Source organism: Sciurus vulgaris (assembly GCF_902686455.1).
Source record: "Sciurus vulgaris genome assembly, chromosome: 6".
NCBI lineage: Eukaryota > Metazoa > Chordata > Mammalia > Rodentia > Sciuridae > Sciurus > Sciurus vulgaris.
The window spans coordinates 166,768,801-166,793,705 of record NC_136466.1 but is presented as its reverse complement, the minus strand read 5'-3'; the positions used below and the strand labels follow the sequence as shown (position 1 = coordinate 166,793,705).

At 49.3% G+C, this 24,905-nt stretch overlaps 2 protein-coding genes across 5 annotated transcripts in view; one reads left to right on the top strand and one right to left on the bottom strand.

Moving 5' to 3' along the window:
• Nucleotides 1-12,654, top strand: part of ADCY2 (adenylate cyclase 2) — a 376,288-nt gene extending 363,634 nt beyond the window's left edge. For all 3 annotated transcript variants that reach the window (XM_079144908.1, XM_079144907.1, XM_079144909.1), the window contains 3 exons: nt 666-780; nt 5,513-5,637; nt 11,856-12,654. In XM_079144908.1, coding sequence (XP_079001034.1) covers nt 666-780; nt 5,513-5,637; nt 11,856-12,008 — 393 coding nt within the window. In that variant the 3' untranslated portion in view covers nt 12,009-12,654. The remainder of the gene's footprint in view (nt 1-665; nt 781-5,512; nt 5,638-11,855) is intronic.
• The window catches only part of CFAP90 (cilia and flagella associated protein 90), a 28,419-nt gene continuing 9,388 nt past the window's right edge, over nt 5,875-24,905 (bottom strand). The window contains exons 2-3 of one of the 2 annotated variants that reach the window (XM_079144916.1): nt 18,070-18,186; nt 5,875-6,347 (exon numbers count right to left, since the gene is read on the bottom strand). In XM_079144916.1, coding sequence (XP_079001042.1) covers nt 6,231-6,347; nt 18,070-18,186 — 234 coding nt within the window. In that variant the 3' untranslated portion in view covers nt 5,875-6,230. Of the gene's footprint in view, nt 6,348-15,962; nt 16,404-18,069; nt 18,187-24,905 lie in introns of those variants that run through there. The other variant, XM_079144915.1, reaches the window with a different exon arrangement.

The following is a 24,905-nucleotide window of genomic DNA, read 5'->3' as shown; positions in this document are numbered from 1 at the left end:
AGAATTTCCCACTTTGGGTTCTCCTCTGCTTCAGCTCCATTATTCTCTCATCCCCATGGAACGATGAGACTCTCAGAGATGAGTAGATAGGAAATTGTCACCCCCTACACTAGTGTGCAAGGGCTGCCTAAGCAAGTCTCACAGACAGGATGCGGAAACAATAGCAGTTTACGTCTCAGTCTGCAGGCTGGAAATCTGAAACCCAGGCAGGGGCAGGGCTGGTTCCTCCCGAGGCCTCTCTCCTCAGCTTGTAGGTGGCACTTCTTCTTGTGTTCTCATGGGTTGTCCCTCTGTGTGTGCCTGTGTCCTCTTCTCTTACAAGACACCAGCAGGAATGCATTCCCAGAGCCAGGGGGCCTACTGCAGGGGGAAGAGCTGTCACTGGGCATGGTGGCCTTCATCCTGAGTGGGCCTGGCTTGTAAGCCAGCACACCTTAGCCCACCAGGCTGCTTTTGCCTGACGGTGCCTGTATTGTAGAGGCTTTGTCTCCTATTGCCCACAACCGTGGATTCAGACACAATGCTTCCTCGAGACGAGACCTGGTCCTTATAACTTGTCTTATAACTGGTCAGTGTTGCCTTCCGTTGCAGGTTGGGCATATGTGGGAGTAGCTTCCGTTTTGCTGAGTTCTGACTCACATTTGCACCTGTCTGCTCTCTTCCAGGAGCCAGAGCGGCAGTATCTGCACATAGGCACCATGGTGGAGTTTGCGTTTGCCCTGGTGGCCAAGCTGGACGCCATCAACAAGCACTCCTTCAATGACTTCAAGCTGCGAGTGGGTAGGTGGCGCAGAAAGACAGGGCTTCAGCTGTGGGGGAGTCCAGGAATGAGGAACAGACTCATGGGAACACTGCTGCCCTGCGATGCTGGGGTAGAGCAAATGCACATGCACCTTCAGCAGGGCAGGGCTGGACTGCAGATGGACGGGCTGTGAGGCACTGCGCCCCCGAAGCGCTTTTGTGTAAATCAGGAAAAAAACCAACCTCTCTGGTTAGACCCAAGCTGCAGGCACACGGTTTAGCAAGTGCAGTGTGAACTGATTGATCTGCACAGCCCCCTGCTGTCCAAACAAGGTCCATCCTGCACAGCACAGAATGTATAGCCACAAGCCGTCCAGAGGTATCCACTGCAACATCTATATCCACCGCAATATCTATATCCACTGCAATATGCAAGTGATCAATTGGAAACGACTCTGCCAATTCCATAGACTGTGGCCAGTGGGTCTCGCACCTGCTACTGACTATAACATTCCTCTAGATTTCAGAGATGGGAGAATGTGCTTTAAAAGTGTGCGTCAGAATTGTTGAAGTGCAGGGCTGCATTCCATGTCACACCCTCCAAGAACACCAGATATGTCCTAGGTTCTGAAATAGTTATAGCTTTTGATTGTCTTCCTATCTTAGGGGGAAGAAAACAACAACTTTAACATAAATAATAACTTTCACTTCATTGAAGAAAAGACTTCCTGATTTCTAAAAAGTTCTTAACAAATTTTAAGTTGATTTTTTAGCATGCTTCATGATCACTTGCCGTTTACAACTTATTTAAAAAAATGTGTTTTAAGCCACCCAGTTAGCACACAGCTGCCTTGAATGCAGGCGGAGATGCTTGCAGCCACCCATGATTTATAAAAGCTTCTTTGACAATTTCATGATTTTCTTGGCAACACATTTTGCTGCTTCCAAAAGTCCATATAAAAGTAGCTCTTGTGGCAAGCTCCATCTGTATGGTTTTTAACTTTCTTTTGCATACAGATTCCAACTGGGCGGCGGGGGGCGAGTGTAGATATTTATCACTAGGCTTTTCCTTTGCCACACAAGTAGCCTGAATTTAAAAACCTGGAAATAGTTTACATCTCTTCAGCAAATGCGATTCTCTTCTCTGCATGTGCTGTTAGCTGTCAGCATTCAAGCATGCTGTTTTAATACACTTCCTCACTTCTGTGCACAGTGAACTTTTATCAGAGCTCTACTGAATGCATGGTGAAGCAGATCCTGGGCAATGGGAAAGACTGTCCTGAAACTTCTATATGACTCCTCTGCACTAACCCTTTTCATGTTGCTGTAACAAAATGTCTGAAGCTGGGTACTTTATAAACCACAGAGATTTGCTTAGCTCACAATTCAGGAGGTTGGAAGTAGAAAATCAGGGAGCCCCCATCCAGTCAGCCATGGTGAGGGCCCCATTACAACACGGCCGTTGGCGTCTCGGTGGGAGTATGAGAGTGAGTTTACATGGCAGACAGAAGGAAGGGAACCAGAGAGATGAAAGGACTAGCCTTGCTCTTTGGTAACACACTCTCTCATGGGACCCACTCTGACAGGCAGCAAAGCCTTCCAAAGGCAGCACCCAATTACCACCTCATTACCTGGCACTAAGCCCCACCTCTTAAAGGTCCCACCACCTACCATCACCACCCAGAGGACCAGGCTTTTAATGCAAGAACCTTGGGAACACATTGGCCCTACATCCAGACCATTGAACTTTTTGAAAAAATCTGTTGCAGAAATAATCTTCTTTATGGTCCAACGTATGTGACCCTATCCTGCAGTACAGCTGGGGACAGGACCCTTTTGTCGGTCACATGTGCTACATGCAAGACAACTGTCTTAATACTTCACAAATTAACATGAGCAGCTGAGTGCCCTCCCTCAGCCGGTCTGTTGAGTGCTGCTGCACGCTGATTACTGAGTGACCAGCAGCATCTGTGTGCTCAGCCCACACAGTAGCCCATAGACTCCTAAGGAAGCTCAGTGTTGCCCCTGGCCTGTGAGTCTTCCCTTCCCCAGACCCTGGTCCTCTCCCATCATGTGGCTTTCCTGCTTGACCTCAGCACCTGGTGCTTTCAAACGGCAGTTCACAGGAACTCTGAAGAACAATGTCATTAAAAACTGAAAGTGCAAAGAAGAGCTGGCTTCACTCTTGGCACTCTCTGCAGCGTGCCATGCTGTAATGCCAGGTGTTAGTAAGAACCACAAAGCAGGCACATTCCGCACTGCATATAGATGGCCTTGCGGCCAGCAAATCACCTTGGGCTCTCCCCACCCCCAAAACTGCTGCCCAAGCTGCCAGAGGAAAAGCTAGAGGATGAGGGGCCAGATCACAGGCCAGTGTCTAGAGCTGACTCCTGAGTGACACAACTGGAATAAATCACTTGGGCTCCAGGTCCCTAAACCAAAGTGAGTCATACTGAGTATTTCACAGAAGCAAAGGGGGATGTATTTCTCCCCTTTTGTAACTGTAAAATTCGATGCCACCGTATTTGAACTGCTTCCAAGGCTGACTTTCCATGGAAAAGAGGAAACTTTGCCTAAAAAATACCAGTAACGAGTCAGCAATCAGAAATTAATCAGTGCAGTTGGAGCAAGGTGAGGGGTCTGGGTCCAAGGTGGGGGAGTGACAGATGTCTTCATCTCTAGTTCTGTCCCCCTCTGCCACTCCCATGACAACGGTGAGTCTGTGCACTTCGACTGAGTTCCAGGGCACATGTCTTAGTCAGCTTTGTTGCTGCTGTGATTAAAGGGCCCGACCAGCACGGCTGTGTAGGGGAGGGAAAGTTGACTTGTGGGCTCATGGTTTCAGAGGTCTCAGTCCATAGACAGTAGCTCCATTCCTCAGGCTCCAGGTGAGGCAGGACATCATGGAGGAAGAGGGTGGCAGAGGGAAGCAGCTCACATGGTGATCAGGAAGCAGAGAGAGACCCCACTCTCCAGATACAAAATATATACCCCATAGCCATGTCCCCAATGACCCACCTCCTCCAGCCACATCCCACCTGCCTCCAGTTACCACTCAGTTAATCCCATGAGGGATTAATCTGCTGATTAGATTAAGACTATAGCCCAATCATTTCTCCTCCAAACTTGGCTGCACTGTCTCACACGTGAGCTTTTGAGGGACACCTCACATCCATAACATCCTCACACCATAACAGCACAGGATCATCCCACCCTTAGAACTGGACTGGGAGAGAACCCAGTTAGAAATGCTGATCCAATATTTGAATCTCGGTTTCTAAGGTCAGGTGCCATCTCTACATCCCACTCAGTGCCAAAGTGTGTCCTCCACCCAAATGTAAGCATGCAAAACCAGGCTTTCATACTGCAGCTACCAAGAGGGGGAGATCTGCAAAATCACTATTGTTTTTGTCTCTGGTGGCAGCCCAGGGCACCTAGTTGTCTGGGGAAGCAAAATCCACATACCCCAAGATTCCAATCCAGCAGGCCTTGGCAAGAGCCAGCCTGGCTGGATCAGGAGAGGTGGCGTCATGGATTTCTCCAGCGACCTTGGTTAGGCCTCCTCAGAGCGCCACGGTCGGCAAGGCTCATGCCTCAGCAGGTTAGTCCTCCTCACTCTGAGAAATGCAGAGCACAAAAGACCAGCCTCAAGGAGGAGAGACAGCGGCAGGAAGGGCGTGTCATGAGGGTGGTCTCTGTCAGCCTCACTGTGACTGCCCTACCCTGTGCAGCAAATGCAAGATGCCTGCCCCTCCAACCCCAGTCCTTTCCCTTCTAACTTTTCCCTGTTGCTTATTATTAAGCACCATTTTCTCACATGAAAAATGTGTATTCCATCAAAATCTTTCCATGCGCCAAGATGCTTTTCAATGCCAGTCTCAGCAGAATTCCTTTCTAGCAGTGGGGAAGAGAGCGGAGCAGGTTTCAGCCATGGGAAGTGGCACAGTGAACGTGCTCCTCTGGAATTCAGTGGAACAGTATACAACAACGAGCCTGTGGGTGGGAGTGACCACATGCCCAGGGAGCACGTGCTGGAGACGGGAGTCCAGTCGTTAGAGCAGGGGCCGCGGGGCCCAGTCTCCCGCCTGCTGTAGAGCTGGAAGTCAGTTCCATATTTGCAGATATCTGGCAGGCAGCTCCTGCCTCTGCCTCCTCACTTGGAAGGTGGAGGTAGGAGAGCAATGCTCACCTCACAGGGCCATCGTGCTGCTTGGAAGACTTTCCACGTGCAGAGCACGGGGTAGTGCATGAAGTGGGAAATGCCACGGGAGTGTGGCTCCGGGGGTTGGCACTGTGCTTGTCATTTGGCAAAATACTGGAGTGAACCCAGGAGTCCATCGGTGGCACAATGACCAATAAAGTGCCGTACGTCCATTCAGTGCAGCCACTTGGAATCGAGATGTGCAGATTTCAAAATTAACATTGGTTCTTAAACTATTGGAAAATAGTACAGTGAGCCTCCCCTGCCCAAGATCATACAGCAATACAGAGAATTATATTATAGTGCTGAGTTTTTTGAAGCATGCCAGTTTTCTGTCTGTTATACATGGCCGTGTAAGCAGGAGTCAGGATCTAGAGGGGAAATGGACAAGCCTAAACACGACCATTTTTGAGATGATAAAGTTAGAGGGATTATCTGGCCTGGCTTTAGGGATCCACGAGTTGGGCTAGTGTTTGTTTAGTAATGTTCACTCAAGAAAGGCCTTAAAGCTTTCCTGTCTAAGACCACTGCTGTCACTCAGATCTCTTTCCCAACTCTAATGTGTCACAGGCATTAACCATGGACCTGTAATAGCTGGTGTCATCGGAGCCCAGAAGCCACAATATGACATCTGGGGCAACACCGTCAACGTGGCCAGTAGGATGGACAGCACTGGAGTCCTGGACAAAATACAGGTGATTCCCTCTTCTTTCATCTTTGACCCAGTCTGTCCTCTTGGAAACTATCACTAAGTACGGTGGTAGTGGTAATTATGTAATAATCCAAAAGAAAAAAGTAAAATTACTTACATATTCTACTGAGGAATATTAGTTCTACATTAACTGTTAGAAGCAACAAAAAAATTCTAATGTTTTAGCTTTTTTCACTCGTGTGACCACAAGCTCTGACAAGAACAATTTTAGAGATGAAAAGTTTATTTGGGTTTCACAGTTTCAGAGGTCTGAGTCCATAGGTGGCCAACTCCATTGCTCTGGGCCCAAGATGAGGCAGAACACCATGGGTGGAGGACATGGAGGAGGAAAACAGCTCAGGACATGGCACTAGGAAGCAGAGAGAAAGCTCTCCCCATCACAGACAAAATACGAACCCCAAAGGTATGCCCTGGTGAACCACCTCCTCCAGCCACAGCCCACCTGCCGACACTTACTGCCCCGCCGATCCCCACAGTGGATTAGTACCCTGGTCAGGTTAAGGCTCTCATGACCCATCACTTCCCTGTGAGCTTTCTTGCATCGTCTCACACATGAGCTTTGGGGGACGTCTCATATCAAAATGTCTCATAACGTAACACTAAGGCAGTTGTGTTCAGGAAAATATTCTGGTCCCGCAAAGACTTACGTGGCAGTGTGGTAGCCCAGAGGAGTGCTGCCCACCTCTCCTGTTCCTCCTCCCAGTCCCAGCCCGGGAGGGGACTTTGCAAGGGAAAGGGATTGGTATGTGCAGTTGAAATCACCTGGAACCTGTGCCCCACCACCACCCTCCCCGGAAGGAGGAGGCACTGAGCTGGACTTGGAAGGAGGAGGGAAGGAGAACTAGTGAGGCCTGAAGATAAGGTTGGCATGAAACGGCAGAACCCAGCCTCATGTGGGATTTGGAGAACGAGAAATGACCGGCAAGGGAGAGAAAAGGGAGATCTAACAAATTCAAGCAACAAGTGGAGAAAAATCATTTCATGTTAATATCCCCATTGTTCAAAATCAATTTCAACCATAGTTAAAGTGGCTATAATTATAATAGCATGATTCACATTCTAGAAAAAAATAAGAATTTTAAATTGCTGAAAAGATAATAGGGAAAAATTCTGTTATTAGAATGCTGTTGAAACTGACCCCAGAGCTGCAATAGAGTGGTGGTCAGTCTGGAATGGAAGGATCAGGGCAGCAGGAGAGCGGGGCAGGGGGCTCTGGCAGCCCTGCCCTGGAGTCCTCTTGGACTCTTCCCAGCCCCTGCCCACACTCCTCACTGCTGGGCCAGGCTGTGGCTGGAGCAGGGCGCTTCACACAGCACATGATACGTGGTGGCAGCAGCTGGCCTTAGTGTCACAGCTGTGTGGCTGCTGGCATCCAGTGCCATCCGAGAGGACTTCCTCAGGTCTGCCTGAGGAGGGGACATCCCTCAGTCTGAGGGAGTGGAGTTCAAGACGTGAACATGGAGCTGCATGTGATGAGGGCCTTTGGGAGGGAAGTGAGGGGAGTCCAGAGAGCAGAAGGGGAAGCCAGTCAAGGTGCTCTCAGGTCCCCTTGAGCTGCTGGAAGAAGGACTGGATCAGGCAAGGCCGGCGATGGTCCGCAGAAGAGGGTGTCATGTACTTATGGGAGATAATGAAGAAAGGAAGGCACGGGGCGGAATCAGGAAGCTGCAGTTCATTTCAATACTTGAAGAACTCAACTAAAAAATAGGATAAAACAACTGAAGAAGGGTGTCATTGTGTTTCTACCCTGCATTATTTTATACTGTTGGGTAATATATGTAGAACGATCAGCACACTCCCAAGGTTGAGGTGTAGCTTCAAATGTATTTACAGCCAAAGTCATTTTGTACTGTAGTTTGGAAAGTTTGCTCACATTTTGGCTAAAGATTACCTTTATTATTCCCACTGTCTGCCCCACGCCCAAATCCACTCAATGTGTTTTGATTAATTATAGAATTTGACTAAGTCTTACCATTCTGTTGCACTGAAGGAGTCCTCCTGAAGCCTGCTGCCATGACGTGACACACTAGCACATTATCTGTTCCATCCAATAGCACAGAAGGTGTTCTGGTGGAGAGTCTGGGGACACCTGGGTTTTATGGTCCTCATCATCAGAATTCCAGCTGCGTTACTAGAAATTAGTGAAAACCAACCTGCCTTTGGGTGAACAAACACCAGGGAGCTGAGCCATCTGTAGAACACATGCACCCCTGGGCACACCTGGAAAGAGGCATTGGGTTCTCCAAGTGAGAAGAAAGGCGTGCACAGGTGTGCATGTACGCTGAGCTTCCTGTTTGCTTACCCTCAAAGCACGGCAGTTTTACATTTCACCCCAGCTCTGTTGCACTCTGGCAGATAAATCCCTACTAAATGGCACATGCCTATGAAGATGAACATGATCATGGTCATCCTCTTTGAGAATTTTGATGAATCTCTATGCTGGGCCTCAGCTTGGCTAAGGTCCTCAAATACCATCCACTCCACCATCATCAAGAATGGATTTCCCATTCAACCTCTACTTTCTTGCCTCTGGATGCTGCTCCACCTCCTTCATCCCAAAATAGCTTGGATTTTGGATGAAACAGAGCCAACATTACCTCTAAGTGTTTGCCTTCTTCCACTCTGATTATTAGTCAAGAGATGCTACAAAGAAATCGAAATTCCAACAAAGGGAAGGCAAAGATTTAACAAAAAGAAAAAGAAAGAAAGAAAGAGAAAGAAAGAAAGAAAGAAATAAAGAAAGAAAGAAAGAAAGGAAGGAAGGAAGGAAGGAAGGAAGGAAGGAAGGAAGGAAGGAAGGAAGGAAGAAAGAAAGGAAGGAAGGAGGGAGGAATGGAGGGAGGGAGAGAAGAAAAGGAAGGAAGGAGGGAAGGGAAGGGAAGGGAAGGGAAGGGAAGCAATGGGAAGGAAGGAAAGCAATGGAAAGAATGAGGAGAGAAGTCTCCTACATCCTCCCAACCCACTGGTCATTGCCAAGGGACAAAGGGCAGCTGGCTCTCTCCTGAGATCCAACTCAGAATAAACTTGCAACTTCTGCTCTGGGCACCTCCCCTCCTCCTGGTAGACTGAGAAGTAGGACTCCTGTGACTGGGGCTGCCACTGTGGTCATCACCTATGAACACTGCCCAGCAGCAATGTCTGGGAGGAGTCTGGCATCTTGGCAGCCTAGTCTCATTGTTCCAAAGTGGTACCAAGGCTTCCAGGACTTTCTACATGAGCATCTCCAGCCACAGATAGTGCCCAGGGAAGGTCCAGCAACCTTGGGAAACTGGAGTACTTTTCTTTTGGGGTTAGACAGCCATGTCCCTTCCAAGGGCACATGTAGGTTTCATGGACCTACATGGTCCCCACTCAGAACATTCAGGAACTCAATGGTTTCTAATATGCTTTACAACTCTCCAGGCAATTTTCCAGCACTTGGATAAATAAAAAGTAATCTAGCGAGGCTGGTGTGGAGAGCTGTCCTCCATGGAGCACCTAAATCCCCCAGGGGTGGAGGTTAGAATTGAATCAGAGCTCTGTGTCTCTGAGAGGACCTGTGGCCTCCTCACTCCCCACATGATACAGTGCACATCAGCCACACGGTCCTTGTGCACTCTGATCCAAGATGGAAAGAAGAAAGCTTCTTCCTGTTGCAACAAAGTTGTGCGTGCAGGCCTTAGCCCTGAGCTCGGCAGCCAAAGGTATGCATTCGGTCGCTTCCTTCTCCTGAGGGTGCTGCTCACTCTAGCTCTGATGACCTCCTCTTACCAGTTATGTGCCAGAGCAGTAGTGAGAAGCTAGGAAAAGTCAAAAACGATGCCGAGACCACAAAAAAGCTGCTTCTGGGCCTGAAGAACAGACTTTTTTTTTTTTTTTTGTACCAGGGAATGAACCCAGAGGTGCTTAACCACTGAGCAACATCCCCAGCCCTTTTTATATTCTTGAGACAGCTTAAGACAGGGTCTCTCTAAGTTGACAAGGTTGGCCTCTGACTTGGATCCTCCTGCTTCAGCCTCCCAAGACACTGGGCTTACAGGCGTGCACCACCATGCCCCACAGAACAGGCTCTTCCTATTAAAAGTGTTGCACTCCCATGGTGCTTCCTAGCCTCAAGGCCCTTGCGCACAGGAAGCCCTCTTGCTCAGCAGCCCATCTGGGTTCCCTAGACCTGGAGCAGCACTAATTTTATTCTCATGAACACAGTGCCCTGATGGTTTGGATGAGCCTCTGCCATTGCCCCTTGGCAGCATCTGCCCTCAGGACCTCTCTCCACCTCCCTCAGCACCCAGCCGAAGGATGTTGCCTCCTTCCTGTGGGCAGGGCCTCCAGCTGGCCCCTGGCACTGCACCACCCACTAGCAGCATCCATGCTGAACCAGAACTCTGTTGTCATACTGCTGAGCTGTGCATAAGCTTCACAGTTGTGCCAAACTGTGCGGCACAGGAATGTCACCCACGTCTGAGGCGGCCAGGGTCCCATGGATGCCTCTGTTCCAGGCAGTACAGAGTGAAATGGGAGAAGAGCCCTCCTCCTCCTCCATGTCTTTCTCACATGGTACCAGAGCAGATTGCAAACCTCTCCTTCCCAGCCCAAGACCCACGTGTCCCTGGGGGAGTCTGGATGAGGCCCAGGTCTGCCAGGAGTCCTCTGCAGTTCTTAGACCACACCTGGGAACCTCGCCGTTGTCTGCTGAAGAGCATGTCATCTTCAGTGCCTTAGCAGAAGGACCCCATGCAATCTGGGCCCTCAGGCCCAAGCATGGCCCCACGAGGAGACGTAGCTCCTGCTCCAGCTGAGGCAGCACAGCTGAGCACAGGGCAGTGCATCTCACCCAGAGGGAAGCCCTCCTGCAGGAGGCTCCCCGCTGTGCGAAGACAGAACCTGAATGTAAGTCAGCAGTTGGGCCACCTCGGGCGCGTAGCAGGACGCCACAGTGAGTGGTGTCGGGGGGCAGGTGCCAGCAGGGGCTCCTCTGTCGCAGCCTCAGTGCAGGGGAGTGAGGAAGCTTCCAGGACCCAGCCCAGGGTGCCACTGTCACACTACTGCTAGTGCATGTGCCCTGGCTCCCTTAGTTTCAGGTCACTTCTTGGGCCTAATACCTGAAAGAGAGGCCGCTGTAGGAGTCCACTGTGCTGCTCAGGGTGTTTCCTCCAGTCTATATTAAAAATTCATTATTTGGATAAAGAAAATGTGACATATATACACAATGGAATATTATTCAGCTTTAAAGAAGAATGAAATTATGGTATTTGCTGGTAAATGTATCGAGTTGGAGATTATCATGGTAAGTGAAATAAGCCAAGCCCAAAAAAGCAAAGGCCGAATGTTTTCTCTGATATGCAGAAGCTAATTCACCATGAGGGGGACACTAGGGAAGAATAGTTACTTTAGATTAGGTGGAGGGTAAGGGAATGGGGCAGGAAGGACAGTATAGAGTGAAACAGACGTTATTACCTCATGTACATGTATGACAGCATGACTGATGTGATCCTGCAATGTGTATAATCAGAAACATAAGAGATTATACTCCATTTATGTATGATTTATCAAGATATATGAATGCATTCTATTTTCATGTGCAACTAATTAGAGAAAATTGGGAAGCTACATCGGGTATAACCAGAAGAATGGGAAATTATACTCCATTATAAATGATGGATCAAAGTGCATTCCACTGTCATGTGTAACTAATTAGAACAAATAAAAAAAATAAAAATAAACATTTAGAGACAAAAAAAAAATTTAAACTCACTATTCATGACTTAGTATTCTATGAAATGACATTATGACAATTTGTAAGCATCACCCTAAATCCTAGTACTCCAGCATCCTTTTGATTTGCCTTCTTTCCCAAAGGTCTGGCCTGTGTTGATACATGATTTCACAAGGTTGAAGTCCCAGTCTGATAGGCTCCAGGCCCAATTCTTTTCTGGGTGAAAAGACTTAACATTACTGCACTGCCCCATCTGAGATGTCCGTCATGGTAGCACCATAAGTCTCTTAACCATGGAGAGGACTTGAATTTTGAGGCTGTCTCCAGTTCTTGCTGTCTCCATGCTGAATTCAGCACGCTGCCTTAAAACTGTCCTGGTATTTGACTTCCTCTTTCTGCTAACTCCTGAGGGCCACGGGCACAAAGCTCTCCCGCTCCTCAGCCCTGTACTTGAGCAGGTTCCGACCTGAGCACTAAACACCTTCCCTCTGGTCCTCTGCCTGCAGGTCACCGAGGAGACCAGCCTCGTTCTACAGACACTTGGGTACACCTGCACGTGCCGGGGAATAATCAACGTGAAAGGGAAGGGGGACCTGAAGACGTACTTTGTAAACACGGAAATGTCACGGTCCCTTTCCCAGAGTAATGTGGCGTCCTGAGGCGTCGCTTTGCCCGGGCGGGAAGACTGTGTTTCCAGAAGGTGTCGCGCACTTTCTGACTGCAAATCTTGCCCTGCGTCTTGATGTGCGTGCTCTGTCCTGTCCCATGGAGCCTTTGCAGACTCGTTCCTGTGACCCGGTGGCATACCGTTTGGTGTCTGACGTGTGCCCAGATCGTCTGCCACTTGCACTGTGCTTACTCCTAAGCAGAAGGAGAGAGAGGAGCGGCATGGAAGGAAAGCCTCGGAGACTGAAAGAGGAGGGAGGTGAAGCAAACACATATTCTTAAGGCAATAAAACTGGGGGGTGTATATTATCTTCTGGTGCATGTTCTTTTCTGGAAAATATGGTAGCTCGCCAACTGCATCTGCTAGTCCGATATTCAAAAACACAGTATTTGTGAATAAGTTGATTCTGTCGCCCCACATGGAGTCTGTGCTCACCCACCTGTGTCTTGTCGCCAGTGGTCATCCCCGGGCCCCGGCTGGGCCCGGGCTCTGTTGTGTCTCTCGCCAGTAGCACGTTGCCATCCATCACCAGAATTAGTCCCTACAGCCTAGGACCAGTTTTGTACCAAACTCGTCTGATGTTTTGATGCCATTTGTCTTTTGTAAGTTTAATTCATTAAAAGTTTTATGTACTTTGACCTCGAGTGCCCGTAGCTCTTATTTCACCATCTTCTTTCTCCCCTGGTTTGCTCCAAGATTAAAGTTTGTTTTCTGTCAGTCTCCATTTTGGCACAGTTGTGCACAAGGAGCCCTCCAAGAAGCCACTACTGAGATACCCTTGGTAATTCAGATGGGGACAGAGTGACACGGATCATTGATGACATTCCCCTGAAAGGAAAGAAAGTGCTCCGGGTATCTAATGGTCTAGTTCTGAATCTGGCACCTCTTGAGCATATTTTCAGGGGAAAACATGTTTAGAGCAAACAGTGTACCAGCTCCAGAAGCACCTCTGTCCACCAGGCCTCCGTCTGCAGTGAGACTTTGTTAGGGCTGCAGACTCAGACTGCCTGGGAACAGCTTGGAACCAGCTGTGTTAGTCAGCATCTCACCAGTCGGAACTGAGGGAGGAGCCAAGAGCGCCACAGAGTGGCCCTTGTGTTTGAGGTGGCCGAAGGAGACAGGGAGCCAGCGTGCATGCATTTGTCAAGAGAGAAGACCTGGAAGTGTTTGGACTTGCAAATCTGCCTCTAAAGTTATTGGTTTTTTTTTTTTTTTTTTTTTTCTTTTTCTTTTTTTTAACCTTTTAACCTTAAGAAATTATAGTGCCAAATAGTGAAAAGCAGAGCAATGCTGCTTCATCAACCAAACTGCAAGGCATTCTGGGTGGACAGACTCAGTTTCCTTTTGCAGCTCAGGGCAGGAGTCTGGCAGAGGCAGAGGACCCAGATGTGGTTCACTAGTGAGGACCCAGACACGTGCAGGTCGCCAGTCGGCTCCTGGCTCTGGTGTATACTAGCTGTGACTTGGATCATGTCCCTTAGTTCCTCTCAGGAATATTTTCCTCCCTGAGAGTTCACGGGATGGGGTCGTGATGAAATGAGCTAATGACCGCGAGGGAGCCTGGCAGGCACCCAGGGTCTCGCCAGTGTCCCTAGCACGCACACAGCTGCCGTGCCAGGCCTGGAACTCAAAGCTCTCTTCATTATCTGAGTGTGAAGCCAGCGTGACTTTTTCAATTTTCTGCCTCTGTCAGGAATTTTTTGATCCTGTAATCACAACTCAGCCTTGGCTTTAATACACCTTAGTCTCTGAAAAGGTGATCGAACCAAGAAAAGTATCGAATGAGCTTTTCTCTTCCAACTGGCTTCTGAGCTAAGATGTCGAAGAGTTTCAGTGAAGCTCAAATTGGCCTCACAATTTGCAGTGATGGTCAGCAGAAGCATCTGGTGGGTTCTTCTTCCCTTACATTCTCCACCGGAAGTCACTTAAGGTTACCCGCCCTGGTAAATACCTACAGCTAGGTAATTCACCATGTTCTCTTAAACAGCCCCCCACAGATATGCTGAACTTGACTTTGTGATGAAAAGAACCCAAATTGAGATTTGTTTCTGATCAAACAATTGACCTGTGGGAGGGTACCAGGGATTGAGCTCAGGGGTACTCAGCCACTGAGCCACTCAGCCACTGAGCCACATCCCCAGTCCTATGTTGTATTTTATTTAGAGGCAGGGTCTCACTGAGTTGCTTAGCACCTCGCTTTTGCTGAGGCTGGCCTTGAATTAGTGATCCTCCTGCCTCAGCCTCCCTAGTCGCTGGGATTACAGGTGTGTACCACCACGCCTAGCCAACAATAGAATTTTGAAAGCAGTTGACATCCCTGTCAGAGCTCTGTGCACATGGGCCTGTCCCAGCAGGGTCCCACACAGCAGCATTGACATCACCTGGAGAGTTGTGAGAAATGCAAATTCTCAGGCCCTGGCCTAGACTGCTGAATCAGAAATTCACCCCAGCAGCTTCCGTGTTTCCATTAGCAAGCTCCTCAGACGACTCCGATTGCTCATGTAGCCTGAGACCCACTGCATTTTACAAATACGAAGGCAGCTAAAAGGAGCCCAGGCCTTCGTTCAAAGCTATACAGATGCTCGGTGGCCAAGGCACGACTAGGCTGGAAAATTGCCTGTATCTGAGTCTGAAGGACAGACACTCCTGGTGGAAGCTCCTTGATCGCTGAGCGACTGAAAACATCCCTGCCAGCAAAATGCAAACCAGAGGACTTGCGTAACCTCCATCTGCTCATGACCCCGCCCTGGGTATCCTGGACAATCCCTCCTCAGAGCTTCTGCTTTTGGCCTCACAGGAAGGATCTCTCACGAGGGATGCCTGGAGCCCAGCCCCTGCAAAACTCCAGTGTTTAACGCACCTGTTGAGAGGAGTCTGAGCTTTGTTGTCAATCCTCTGGTTATTCTCTTCCCGCTTGGTGGCTGTCCTGAGTTAGCCCTCATTGCTCTTCTTTACCCCACATACCTCTAGCCAGCAGGGCACATCGCTGGACCATGGTGGAAAGGTCATAAATGAAAAGTCTATTAATATAAGAATACCTTCTCTTGGGTAAGATTACCTTATTGGTCATTCCTTTATTGGTTTTAAATTGTAAAATCAGAAAGCCCATAGAAATACATTTAATTTTCCCTTACTGCCTAATGAATGAGATTTTTGAAATCTTGCCCAATTCCATTCTAAAAGTAAGTCAGAGGTAAAGGGTGCAGGGTCTGATCTAAAAACAAAAAAATGAAAGTAATTTAGTTTGACATTAATTTATTGCAGTTGCTTATACTTTTTGTTGAAATCGAGGCTGAATAAAAATAATTTGTACAAATTTCTATAATCCAAACTTATATAATTTATATGTCATTGTAAATATGGTATGATAGGTTCAAAGGCATTGCAAATAAACTATTTATGTTTGTTGGAAAAAATAAACATAAAAGGCATCTATATTGAAAATTTTTTTTTCCAAAAATAAAGAAATATTTAGGAGTCACTCAGCCTTGAAATTGCCAGCCATTCAGTATCATATGCCCTTAGAGAATCCTCCTGTCACATTCAGAACAATAAAACCAGGGATTGTGGGATCAGCTTTGAAATTAATTAGATCACTTGCCCATTAACTGCTAAACTGTGAGAAATTTAATTATGGTAGATGAGAGATGATTTCTTCCTTAGGATCTATTAATTAAAAATACAGCAGACATCTTAGTACTTGAGTGAGTTTCAATTGTCTCCAAAGTCAATTGTCTTCAAGTTAGGTTAAAATCAGCTGCTTCCAAAAAAGAAAACTTTAAAATGCCAATCATGGGCTGAGGTGTGGCTCAGGGGCAGAGCTTGCCTAGCATGCCAGAGGCCCTGGGCTCCGTCCCCAGCACCTCCAAAAGGCAGCCACAGCAGGGTCTCCATGGCTGCCCATTGTGAGACTCAGGCAAAGGTGATTGAATGAAACCAGCCACCATCCAGGGACCAAGTGTTCCTTTTATTCACGTGTTCACAATGTCACAGTCTCCATTTAATACAAGATAAGTTCAGGGGGACATCCACGGTGGACATGCTCAGGACGGGGTGAAGGTGCTGGCTGGGTGCCACACCAAGGCAGCCTGAGGGAAAGCTGCTCGCCTGCGTGCCCTTCCCACCATCCCGTGCAGCCCTGGAGCACCCAGATGTCACCTCCTCCCTGCCCTCCCTGCACAACCTGGGCACCCTGGCAAGGATGACCTCAGGCTGGAGAGATGTGCCCAAAGCCAGGCTCCCTGAGGCTGGGGATGTCGTTCTTCCTGTAGAAGTCAGCGTGCACGTTGTTGGTGCGGCCGTAGTCCCGGTTCAGGGGCTCCACCGGCTGGTGGATGCGCTTCCCGTAGACAGAGGACATCAGCACTCCCACAGGCCTCTCCTGTTCCTGGAGGGGCCAGAGCTCTTGTTCAGCATGCCCAGCATGCAGCACAGCCAACCCACCCACAGCCACCAGGTCCCACCCAGGCGAGCCAAGCAGGTCCTGCCCCTCTCCGCAGGGCCTCCCCAGCTCCCCACAGCCTCCTCCACACTGGAGCAGAGGGTCCTCTCAACCCATGTCAGACCCTGTCTTCTCCTCTCAGAACCCTCCGATGTCCTGAAGTCATTCAGAGAAAAAGGTAAGATCCCTGACCTTGAGGCTCAAGATCCACAAGAGGTCAAAGTAGTGCTGACCTCAGCCTGCCTCTGCTCCTCCACCCACCCTGCCTGCTGGCTCCTGGCGCTCCTCCGGCCCTGCGCCTCTTTCTCCCTGTCCTCCTCTCACCCCCCTCCTTCCCCAGCACCCAGGCCTGTGCTCTCACACATTCCTCCTTCCTGGTCACCTTCTGCTCTGCTTCTGCGCGGCCCTTCACCCCGCCCCCCAGATGGCTTTCTGCTCCTCCATGCACTATGACCACCTAAACTTCCTCTCTCTCATTTTTCCTCCACTTTGATTTTTTTTCTTCTGGGAGTGTTAGTTCTGAGAGGCTGGACCTTGTGTCCTGTTTCCCTGACGCTCAGCAACACACTGGAGGCAGCCCAGGATAAGGAGCTGACCCCCACTCTTCTCCTGAGAAGGCACCAGCTTCACTACCCACTCAGAAGCATCCACGTGAAATAAACAGCAGCGTCCCTGACGTGGTCCCTCCTTCAGCTCACTTCACATCAAAATAAGAGAACTGCAAAGTGTGGTGCGAAGGACCATAAACAAAGCAGACACAGGCAGAAACCTGGTGACAAATAGAGACCACACCTGCCGCTTTCATAATACAGCGTCTGTGAAGGATGCTGCGGAGCAGGTCACACTCACTCAGCACATTAACCCGCCGTGCTCAGCTCAGACTGTCAAGACAGCGGCAGAGCATGGGAAGGCACGGCAGGGTCCACTCCGAAGGCAGACAGGCCGGACCCGGCTGAGGAGGCACATGCCCATCCCAGGAAGCTGCCAGGAACCCCAACTGCTCACCCTCCCAGACTCGCCAGCTCTGCTGGTCACGGCCTGTGCAGCCCACGGCAAGGTAGCTCCTTCCTGTCAGAAAAAGGTGGGACTATGCAGAAGGAGATCCACCCTGTGTGTGGTGGACATGGTAGTGTGGTAAGTGAACTTCAGAGAAATGGTCTGATGTGCAGCTTCACCCTAGAAGAGCACGGCAGCCAGGACCTAGAGGCCGACCTGACCTGCTCCTGCTGTTAGAAAGAACTTCCTAGGTCTGTTCTCCTTAAATCGCTAAATTTCATACAACCAAACAACAGAATCAGGAAAATGAATACCCCAAATGATAAGTCAGAATAGAGGAACTGGAAAATTAGCTTAGTCTTAGCTTCTTAGCACAGTAAGATAGAGAAGCTCAGAGGGCAACACAAAGCAAGTGAACACAACATTAAATAGACGTGGGTACACACACATGCACACGCACACACGTGTATGCAGTTCACACATGGACATGCATCGGTGTGCAGATGAACACATACAGAGCACACGCACGCAAGCATGCACATGCATGATTATGTGTATGGCCACATGTACATTTTTGGCTGATCTGTTAGTTCATTGTGTCCTGTCTTAATCTCACCTCCTCGTTGATATGAAGACCCAGACCTTTGGCATGCTCCCTGTCATCCCGGTGCAGCTTCTGGTTATAATCTAATCTCCTCTTGAAGACACAGTCATAGAGGGAAACAACCCCTGTCTGGGAATGAAAAGGGAGAGAGCCATGGGCTTATTGGAAGACTGAGCTGCGGTGCCTGATGGGGCACAGACGCCCGTGCTCTCCGGTGGGGCCTGGAGGTGTGCAGAGTGTCGCGACGGCGTGCTAAGTGATGGGAAAGGTCGCTGCACCAAGCAGAGCCTACTGTGACCAGGAGCAGGGAGCAGCCCAGGTCCCACCAGCAAGAGCAGGACGCTGAGCTTCCAGGACGGAGCAGGGGCCTCTCCAAGGCCCTTCTCCTTACTCTCCTGTGCTCCCTCCCTTCCTGATAAGGCTCCTCAAGATCCCTTCCATTCCCACTCTGTCACCAGAGTTCGAGTCTGAGGTAGTAACAACCTTGCCTCAGTTTACCAGGCCACCGTAACACAATACCATGGACTGGGTGGTTCATGAACCACAGAAGTTCACGTCTCGGTTCTGGAGGCTGGAGGTCTAGTGTCAGGGTGCTGGCAGATCCAGCGTCTGTGGGTCTGCTTTCTCCTTCGTAGATGGCACCTTCTTGCTGTGTCCTCACATGGTGGAAGGTGCATGCAGCTCCCTTGGGCCTCTTTCATAAGAGCACTAACCACATGCATGAGGGCTCCGTCCTCATGACCCGATCACTTCCTGAAGGCCCAGCCCTAATACCAGCACATTGGCGTCAGGTTTCAACATATGTATTTGTAGGGGACACGAACACCATAACAAGACTCTACTGCTATGGATAAGGATGTGTGTGTGTGTGTGTGTGTGTGTGTGTGTGTGTGTGTGTGTGTGTGTGTGGGCGCGCTTGCATGCACACATTTCTCCTTCATTTCTACTTTTTTTGTTATTTCCAAAATAATCTATGGTAAGCTTGTACTGCTCTGAAAAACTCACAATAGCTGAAATAGCTGAATGCTAAAACAATAAAATTAAACAGGACTTATCCTGTAAGTTACCAGATAATTGAATTGTTCTACATGCAAACCCTTCTCTTGAAAGACAACAATATTTTCTGTAGTCATGTGGTAGCTATAGTAGTTTGAAATTCGAATATATGAATATATGCTATGTATAATGTGTATATAAACATACATAACAAACATTCATATCATTATATATATATTGTACTATACACACACGCAAGCTTTGACGTATGAGAAAAGGACCCCTTTGGATCTGCAACATCTCTAGGTCTGCATCCCAACTTATCTGCCTCTTTGGTACCTAATAAAAGAAGGCATCCACGCGACAGCTCCTCTTTAATCTCCACATCATAAATTGGGCTTGGTGTCTGGGACTCCAGTTGCCTTAAATCCCGCAGCACCAAACCCAGCCCTCTCTCCATTTGGGAGTGTTGGATCTCTAACTTAGGCTGGGCAGGTTTTTCTTTTTTCCTGATAGTGATGCTGGAATGACTTCCTCCCCCGGCAGGACCAGGAAGCAGGACCAGGAGACAGTGAGAATGACGAGCCACACACCACACGGTACAGTGGAAAACGCGGTTGGGCTCTCGTTCACCCTGACGTGAGAATGCAGAGCTCCTGGCAGTAACCGGATTAACGAGAGCCTGGTGGAGCCCCCAAGCCCCTCAGGATCATGCACAGGTCATCTGCCACGTGCAGCACACCTGGCTCCTGATAGGGAGCTAGGAGCGACTCAGATGTGCCACTGTCCCCACACAGTTGGCCGTCTAGTGGGGGAGCCAGGTGGTATTTTAGAATCACAATCTGAAGATCCCTGAGGACCCTCAAAACCGCAGCGTGATCTGTAAGGCCCTCAGTCAACCCCTGCTGCCACCCTGGCTTGCCCGAGTTCAACCTGGAGGAGGGACGCCACCTCCCTCTGGGGCCATTTTGTGTGTTCACGGACCACAAGGCTCTCCTATCTCACTCTCGCTCCCTTGGCCTCTGACATGCTTGTGCCAAACTGCCCTGGCCTGAGTGTCTCCTAAAGACTACACAAGGGTTAAAAAAAGCAAAACAGAAAAGGCTGGAGATAAAGAGGGATGGACAAAGGAGTCAGCGTTTAGTTGGTGAAAGCGGGCTAGCTGCTGGGGACTTCACACCATCACAGCAGAGAAGGACCAGAGAAATTAGTGGAAAGGAAACCCTGGAAGGCACCTCCTACACACAAAGGGACGAGAAAAAATGTCACCAGGAAAACATCAATCACTTTAACAACATAAAATTAGACATTTGCTTATCAAATAAAGCCAAAGCTTTTTTTAAAACCCATTTTGAGATGTGACAGAGGACTCTTCGTGTCTTTAGCACACGGTGCAGGATGTTCCTGAATGTGAAGCTGATGGGCTGCTGCCTGTAGAGGCCAAGCAGAGCTGCCACCAACACGGGCCCCTCAGCAACCCACAGGAAGCCAGGATACCACCCCAGTGCTGGGGGTAAAGGGCAGGGGCAGCCTGACCCTTATGCCATGAAGGTCATCCTTCCCTGTGAAGTCTGCAGCTCCTGGCCAGGCTGGGGAGAGTCCAGTAGGAAGGAAAGGGCCATTACTTGAGCTCCGTCACCCTCATGCCACTTGCCACACACAATCATTTAGGAGATTAGATGGCAACTGGGCTCTTGGTCAAAATCTAGTTTTCTATTGTTTCTGGACTCCTTCCTGACCTGGCTGATCCTGTGCCATGGTGGGCCTGGGGACAGCAGCCGGGAAGGACTGAACTCCCACGGCCAGGAGGCACTTTCTTGCCTGTACCCTGAGAACCTTGTACCAAACTGAGGTGATGGTGGCCACCTCCTGGCCCACAGTGCTCCTGTCCGGAAACAGCGTCCCCTGGAGGGGCAGCACTAAGCCAGGGAAGCAGATCCTCCGGGAACCACTGTGCCCTTTCCCTGCCCAGAGCTTTCAACCAGGCCAGCACTTCTGAACCGTAAGCCCCCCTGGAGTTCAAGCCTTATCCTGGAGGAAGGTCCTGAAGGCGGAAGGATGGACTCAAGAAGAGAGTACAGGTGTAAACGCTGTTATCCGAACGAGAAAGAAAATGTTAGGTCATTCTTTTTCCTACACCCAAGAAACCCAGTATAGTATATAGCTTTAGAGGGAAAAGAAAAAAAGCCTATTTCTTTCCTTTCTAGTCAGGTCTCCTAAAACACTATGGAAGTAATCGCTATCACTGCCTGCTGTCCCAGGATTAGTTACCAAGAGTTGCACACATCTCTGTCTTTATTAGGAACCTTGTTGCTGCTGGATGTGAAGTGATCAGAATCTCAGATCGCTTTTCTTTGTGTGGATTTTGCATATTCAGAACTTTCCAGAGTAAAGATGAATTTTTCTATCATTGAAAAATAAGGACGAAAAGAAAGAAATATCATTAGCAGGCAGGCAGCCACTCTGAGCTCTGTAACTGCCCATTTCCAACAACTAATCAAAGCCAAAGTCTTTCCTGGATTGTAACTACTAATCTTTCTTCTTTTCTTCTTTCATTCCTTTATAGCTTCAAGCAAAAACCAACTGGAGTTTAGATGCTATTACAGAGCAGAGCTTCTGAGTTTCCTGGTATTTTGCAATTATAATCTCTTAAGGAATCACTTCTACAGAAAAAGCCATCCTGAGATGCAGAAAATATTAATAAAAGAAATATCCATTCCTCCTTTGAAAAAAAAAGGGAATCACTTCTATTTCACATATGATATGGATTTTAAAAACAGCAAAACAGAAAATACTTATTTTTCTCTTGTAATGGCTCCCTTTCTCCTGTTGTGTTCTGAGCACTGTTAGAGTGTAGTTCAGCCTCATAGTGGCTGATGCTTGCAACCTGCCATTGACTTCTCTCACAGGACCCCCAGTCTGACCCAGAGAAGTCTCCCCAGTCTGAAGGCCTGTGTAGATGCTCTAGGCGGAGTGGGGTCTTCAGTTTTCACCCCCAACAGCACAGTGGTCTACTGTCGCTGTGTTGGGATATGGCTTCCATGTCCCTCTAAGGTTCCTATGGTGATATTTAACCCCCATCGTAAGAGGCACCCCCTGCAATTAAGAGGGTGAGAGCAGTCTCAGTAGGTGTGAAGAGGTGGGACCTTCAGGAGGGAGTGGATTAGATAAGGCCACCAGGATTCAGTCCTGGGGCTTCCTAAGAGAGAGGGAGATAGAGAAGACCACAGGCCCACTTCCTGTCACTGGGGATGCCCTGACCTGCCTCAGGACTCTTCCAGCAAGCAGCTCATCTCCAGGAGTGGGCCTGGGACCTCCAGAGCTACGAGCTAAATGAACTGCTTTCCTTTATAAAGTTACTCAGCCTTAGGTATTTCATCACAGTAATGGAAAATGGACTAATACATCTATTGCACAGGGCTGTCCTTAGACTTCAGGATAGAAATGGGAATCCCTGCCTAAAGGAGGCTAGACTTCAAGAGTGGAGATGAGGCCAATAATTGAACACGACTGTATACTAGAGATGGAGCAACAGAGGCATGTACAAAGTACCGTGGCACAAAGCAGGGGGTGGGCAGTGGGTGTGACTGTCTGCTGGATGGGGACCACACCACGCTTCTGTAGCCAAGACTCTGGAGCAACCTCTCTGGGTACTGTGGACTGGTACTGTGGGTTGGATTCTGTAATGGTTTGGATCACAAATGTCCCCCAAAGGCATATGCTGCAGGCTTGGTCCTCAGGGTGGCACAAGTGGGAGGTAGTCTCAACCCTCCAGGAATTCAAGAAGTGACTTATCTGAAAACGGAGTCACTGAAGAGGAGGTCACCCTGGGGCCTACTACTAATCCATTAGGACTGGTGTTTTTATGGAAAGGGGAAATGTGGACACAAGATGTGCACAGAGGGCAGAAGAGGTGAAGAGACCAGAGGAAAGATGCCCCAGCAAGAGGCCAGTACACTCACCCCCCCAGAGCCCTCCCAGGGAAGCCCCTGCCCACACCATACTTCAGACTGTCAGCCCCAGAGTGTGAGGATGCACTCCTGCTGTTCCATACCACCAGGCCTGTGGTACTCAGTGGCTCCTGCAGACAGACATGGTAAGGAGAAGTAGCCATCCTTTGAGCAGCTGGGAAGTCAGTTGGGAAAAAAAGAAAAGTTCCTGCAGCAGGGCCAAAGTGACATGGACTCTTCAGTCAGAGGCATTAAAGAGCCAGAGTCTAGGGACTTGTGCAGCTTTCTGTGGAGGAGGTGACAGTATCCTGCGCAGTGGACACTGAGTGGACCCAGCTGACACTGGCTGGATATTTGGCATATGAAATAAGCCTTGTTTTGAGCTGCTATCTTAGCTTTTTTGCTGCTGTAACTAAAGAACCTCACCAGAACAACTGTAGAGGAGGAGTTTATTTGAGAGCTCACAGTTTCAGAGATCTCAGTCCATAGAGAGCGGGCTCCATTCCTTGGGGTTCAAGGTGAGGCTGAACACCATGGCGGGAGAGGGTGGTGGAGGGAAGCAGAGAGAAAGACTCCACTCTCGGGTACAAAATATACACCCAATGACCCACCTCCTCCAGCCACACCCACCTCCTCCAGCCACACCCTCCTCCTCCAGCCATACCCACCGCCTTCAGCCACACCCACTGCCTCCAGCCACACCCACCTCCTCCAGCCACACCTACCTCCTCCAGCCACACCTACCTCCTCCAGCCACACCCACCGCCTCCAGCCACACCCACCTGCCTCCAGTTACCGCTCAGTTAATCCCATGGGGATTAATGCACTGATTAGGTTAAGGCTCTCAGGACCCAATCATTTTTCCTCCAAACCTTGCATTGTTTCACACATGAGCTTTTGGGGTACACCTCACATCCAAACCATAACAGCCGCTGAAGGTGGGGGCTGCTTGGCACCCACCAAGACCAGGGCAGTGAGTGATGGAGAAAAGGCCTCCCCTGTAGCCTATAGGACCCGCCCTGGAGCCTTGGGCTTTTGAAATGCCTACTGCCTCCGCCCAGCCTTGGAAGCGGTCTTCCAGAAGTTGCACTCTCTTGCATGAACCACAGGCATATGAGTTTGAGCACACTGGGACCCGACTCCTTCCTTCTCCTCCTTCCTTTCAGATCTCGGTAAATCTACATGCACTTTCCGTGGTCAGTTCAAATGATGTCAGTTCCATGAAGAAAAACCAAATGAGAACATAGAAATGACCCCCTTTCAATATGACTGTGGCAGGGGCAAGGCCGTGTGCTCACCCAACACATCTCCTCTCCAGAACAAGCCCACGAGGCCACTGCCAGTACCCTACAGTCACACCGGTCTAGGAACACGGGCCTCACAGGCAGCCTCAGCTAGGCTGGTCTACGCAGGCTGCGAAGTCCTGCAGGCTCTCTCTCTCCTCCCTCCTATCTGGAGAATTCAGAGCACCCAACACAGCAATCCAGAGTCCCACAGACTCCTGGGCCCTGGCAACAGAAAGAGGGAGCCTGGTTCCTACGTCACTGCGCCCTGGGGAAACACAAGCTGAACCACAGATGAGAAAGAAATGGGTCTGTCATGTTACCATTAGTAGTAGTAGTAGCAACAGGAGGAGGACAGGGATTGAACTCATGGGCACTTTACTACTGGCCTAATCCCCAGCCCTTTTTATTCTTTATTTTGAGGCAAGGTCTTGCTAAGTTTCAGAGGTTGACCTCAAACTTGCAATCCTCCTGCCTCAGCCTCCTGAGTTCCTAGGATGACAGATGTGCATCAATTCCTCTGGCACCTTTATTATCTTGAGTCCAGTGGTGCACCTGTGCTTAACCATCCACCTGTCAGAGAAAAGACCTGATTATAGTGATTGCTAACTTCTATGGT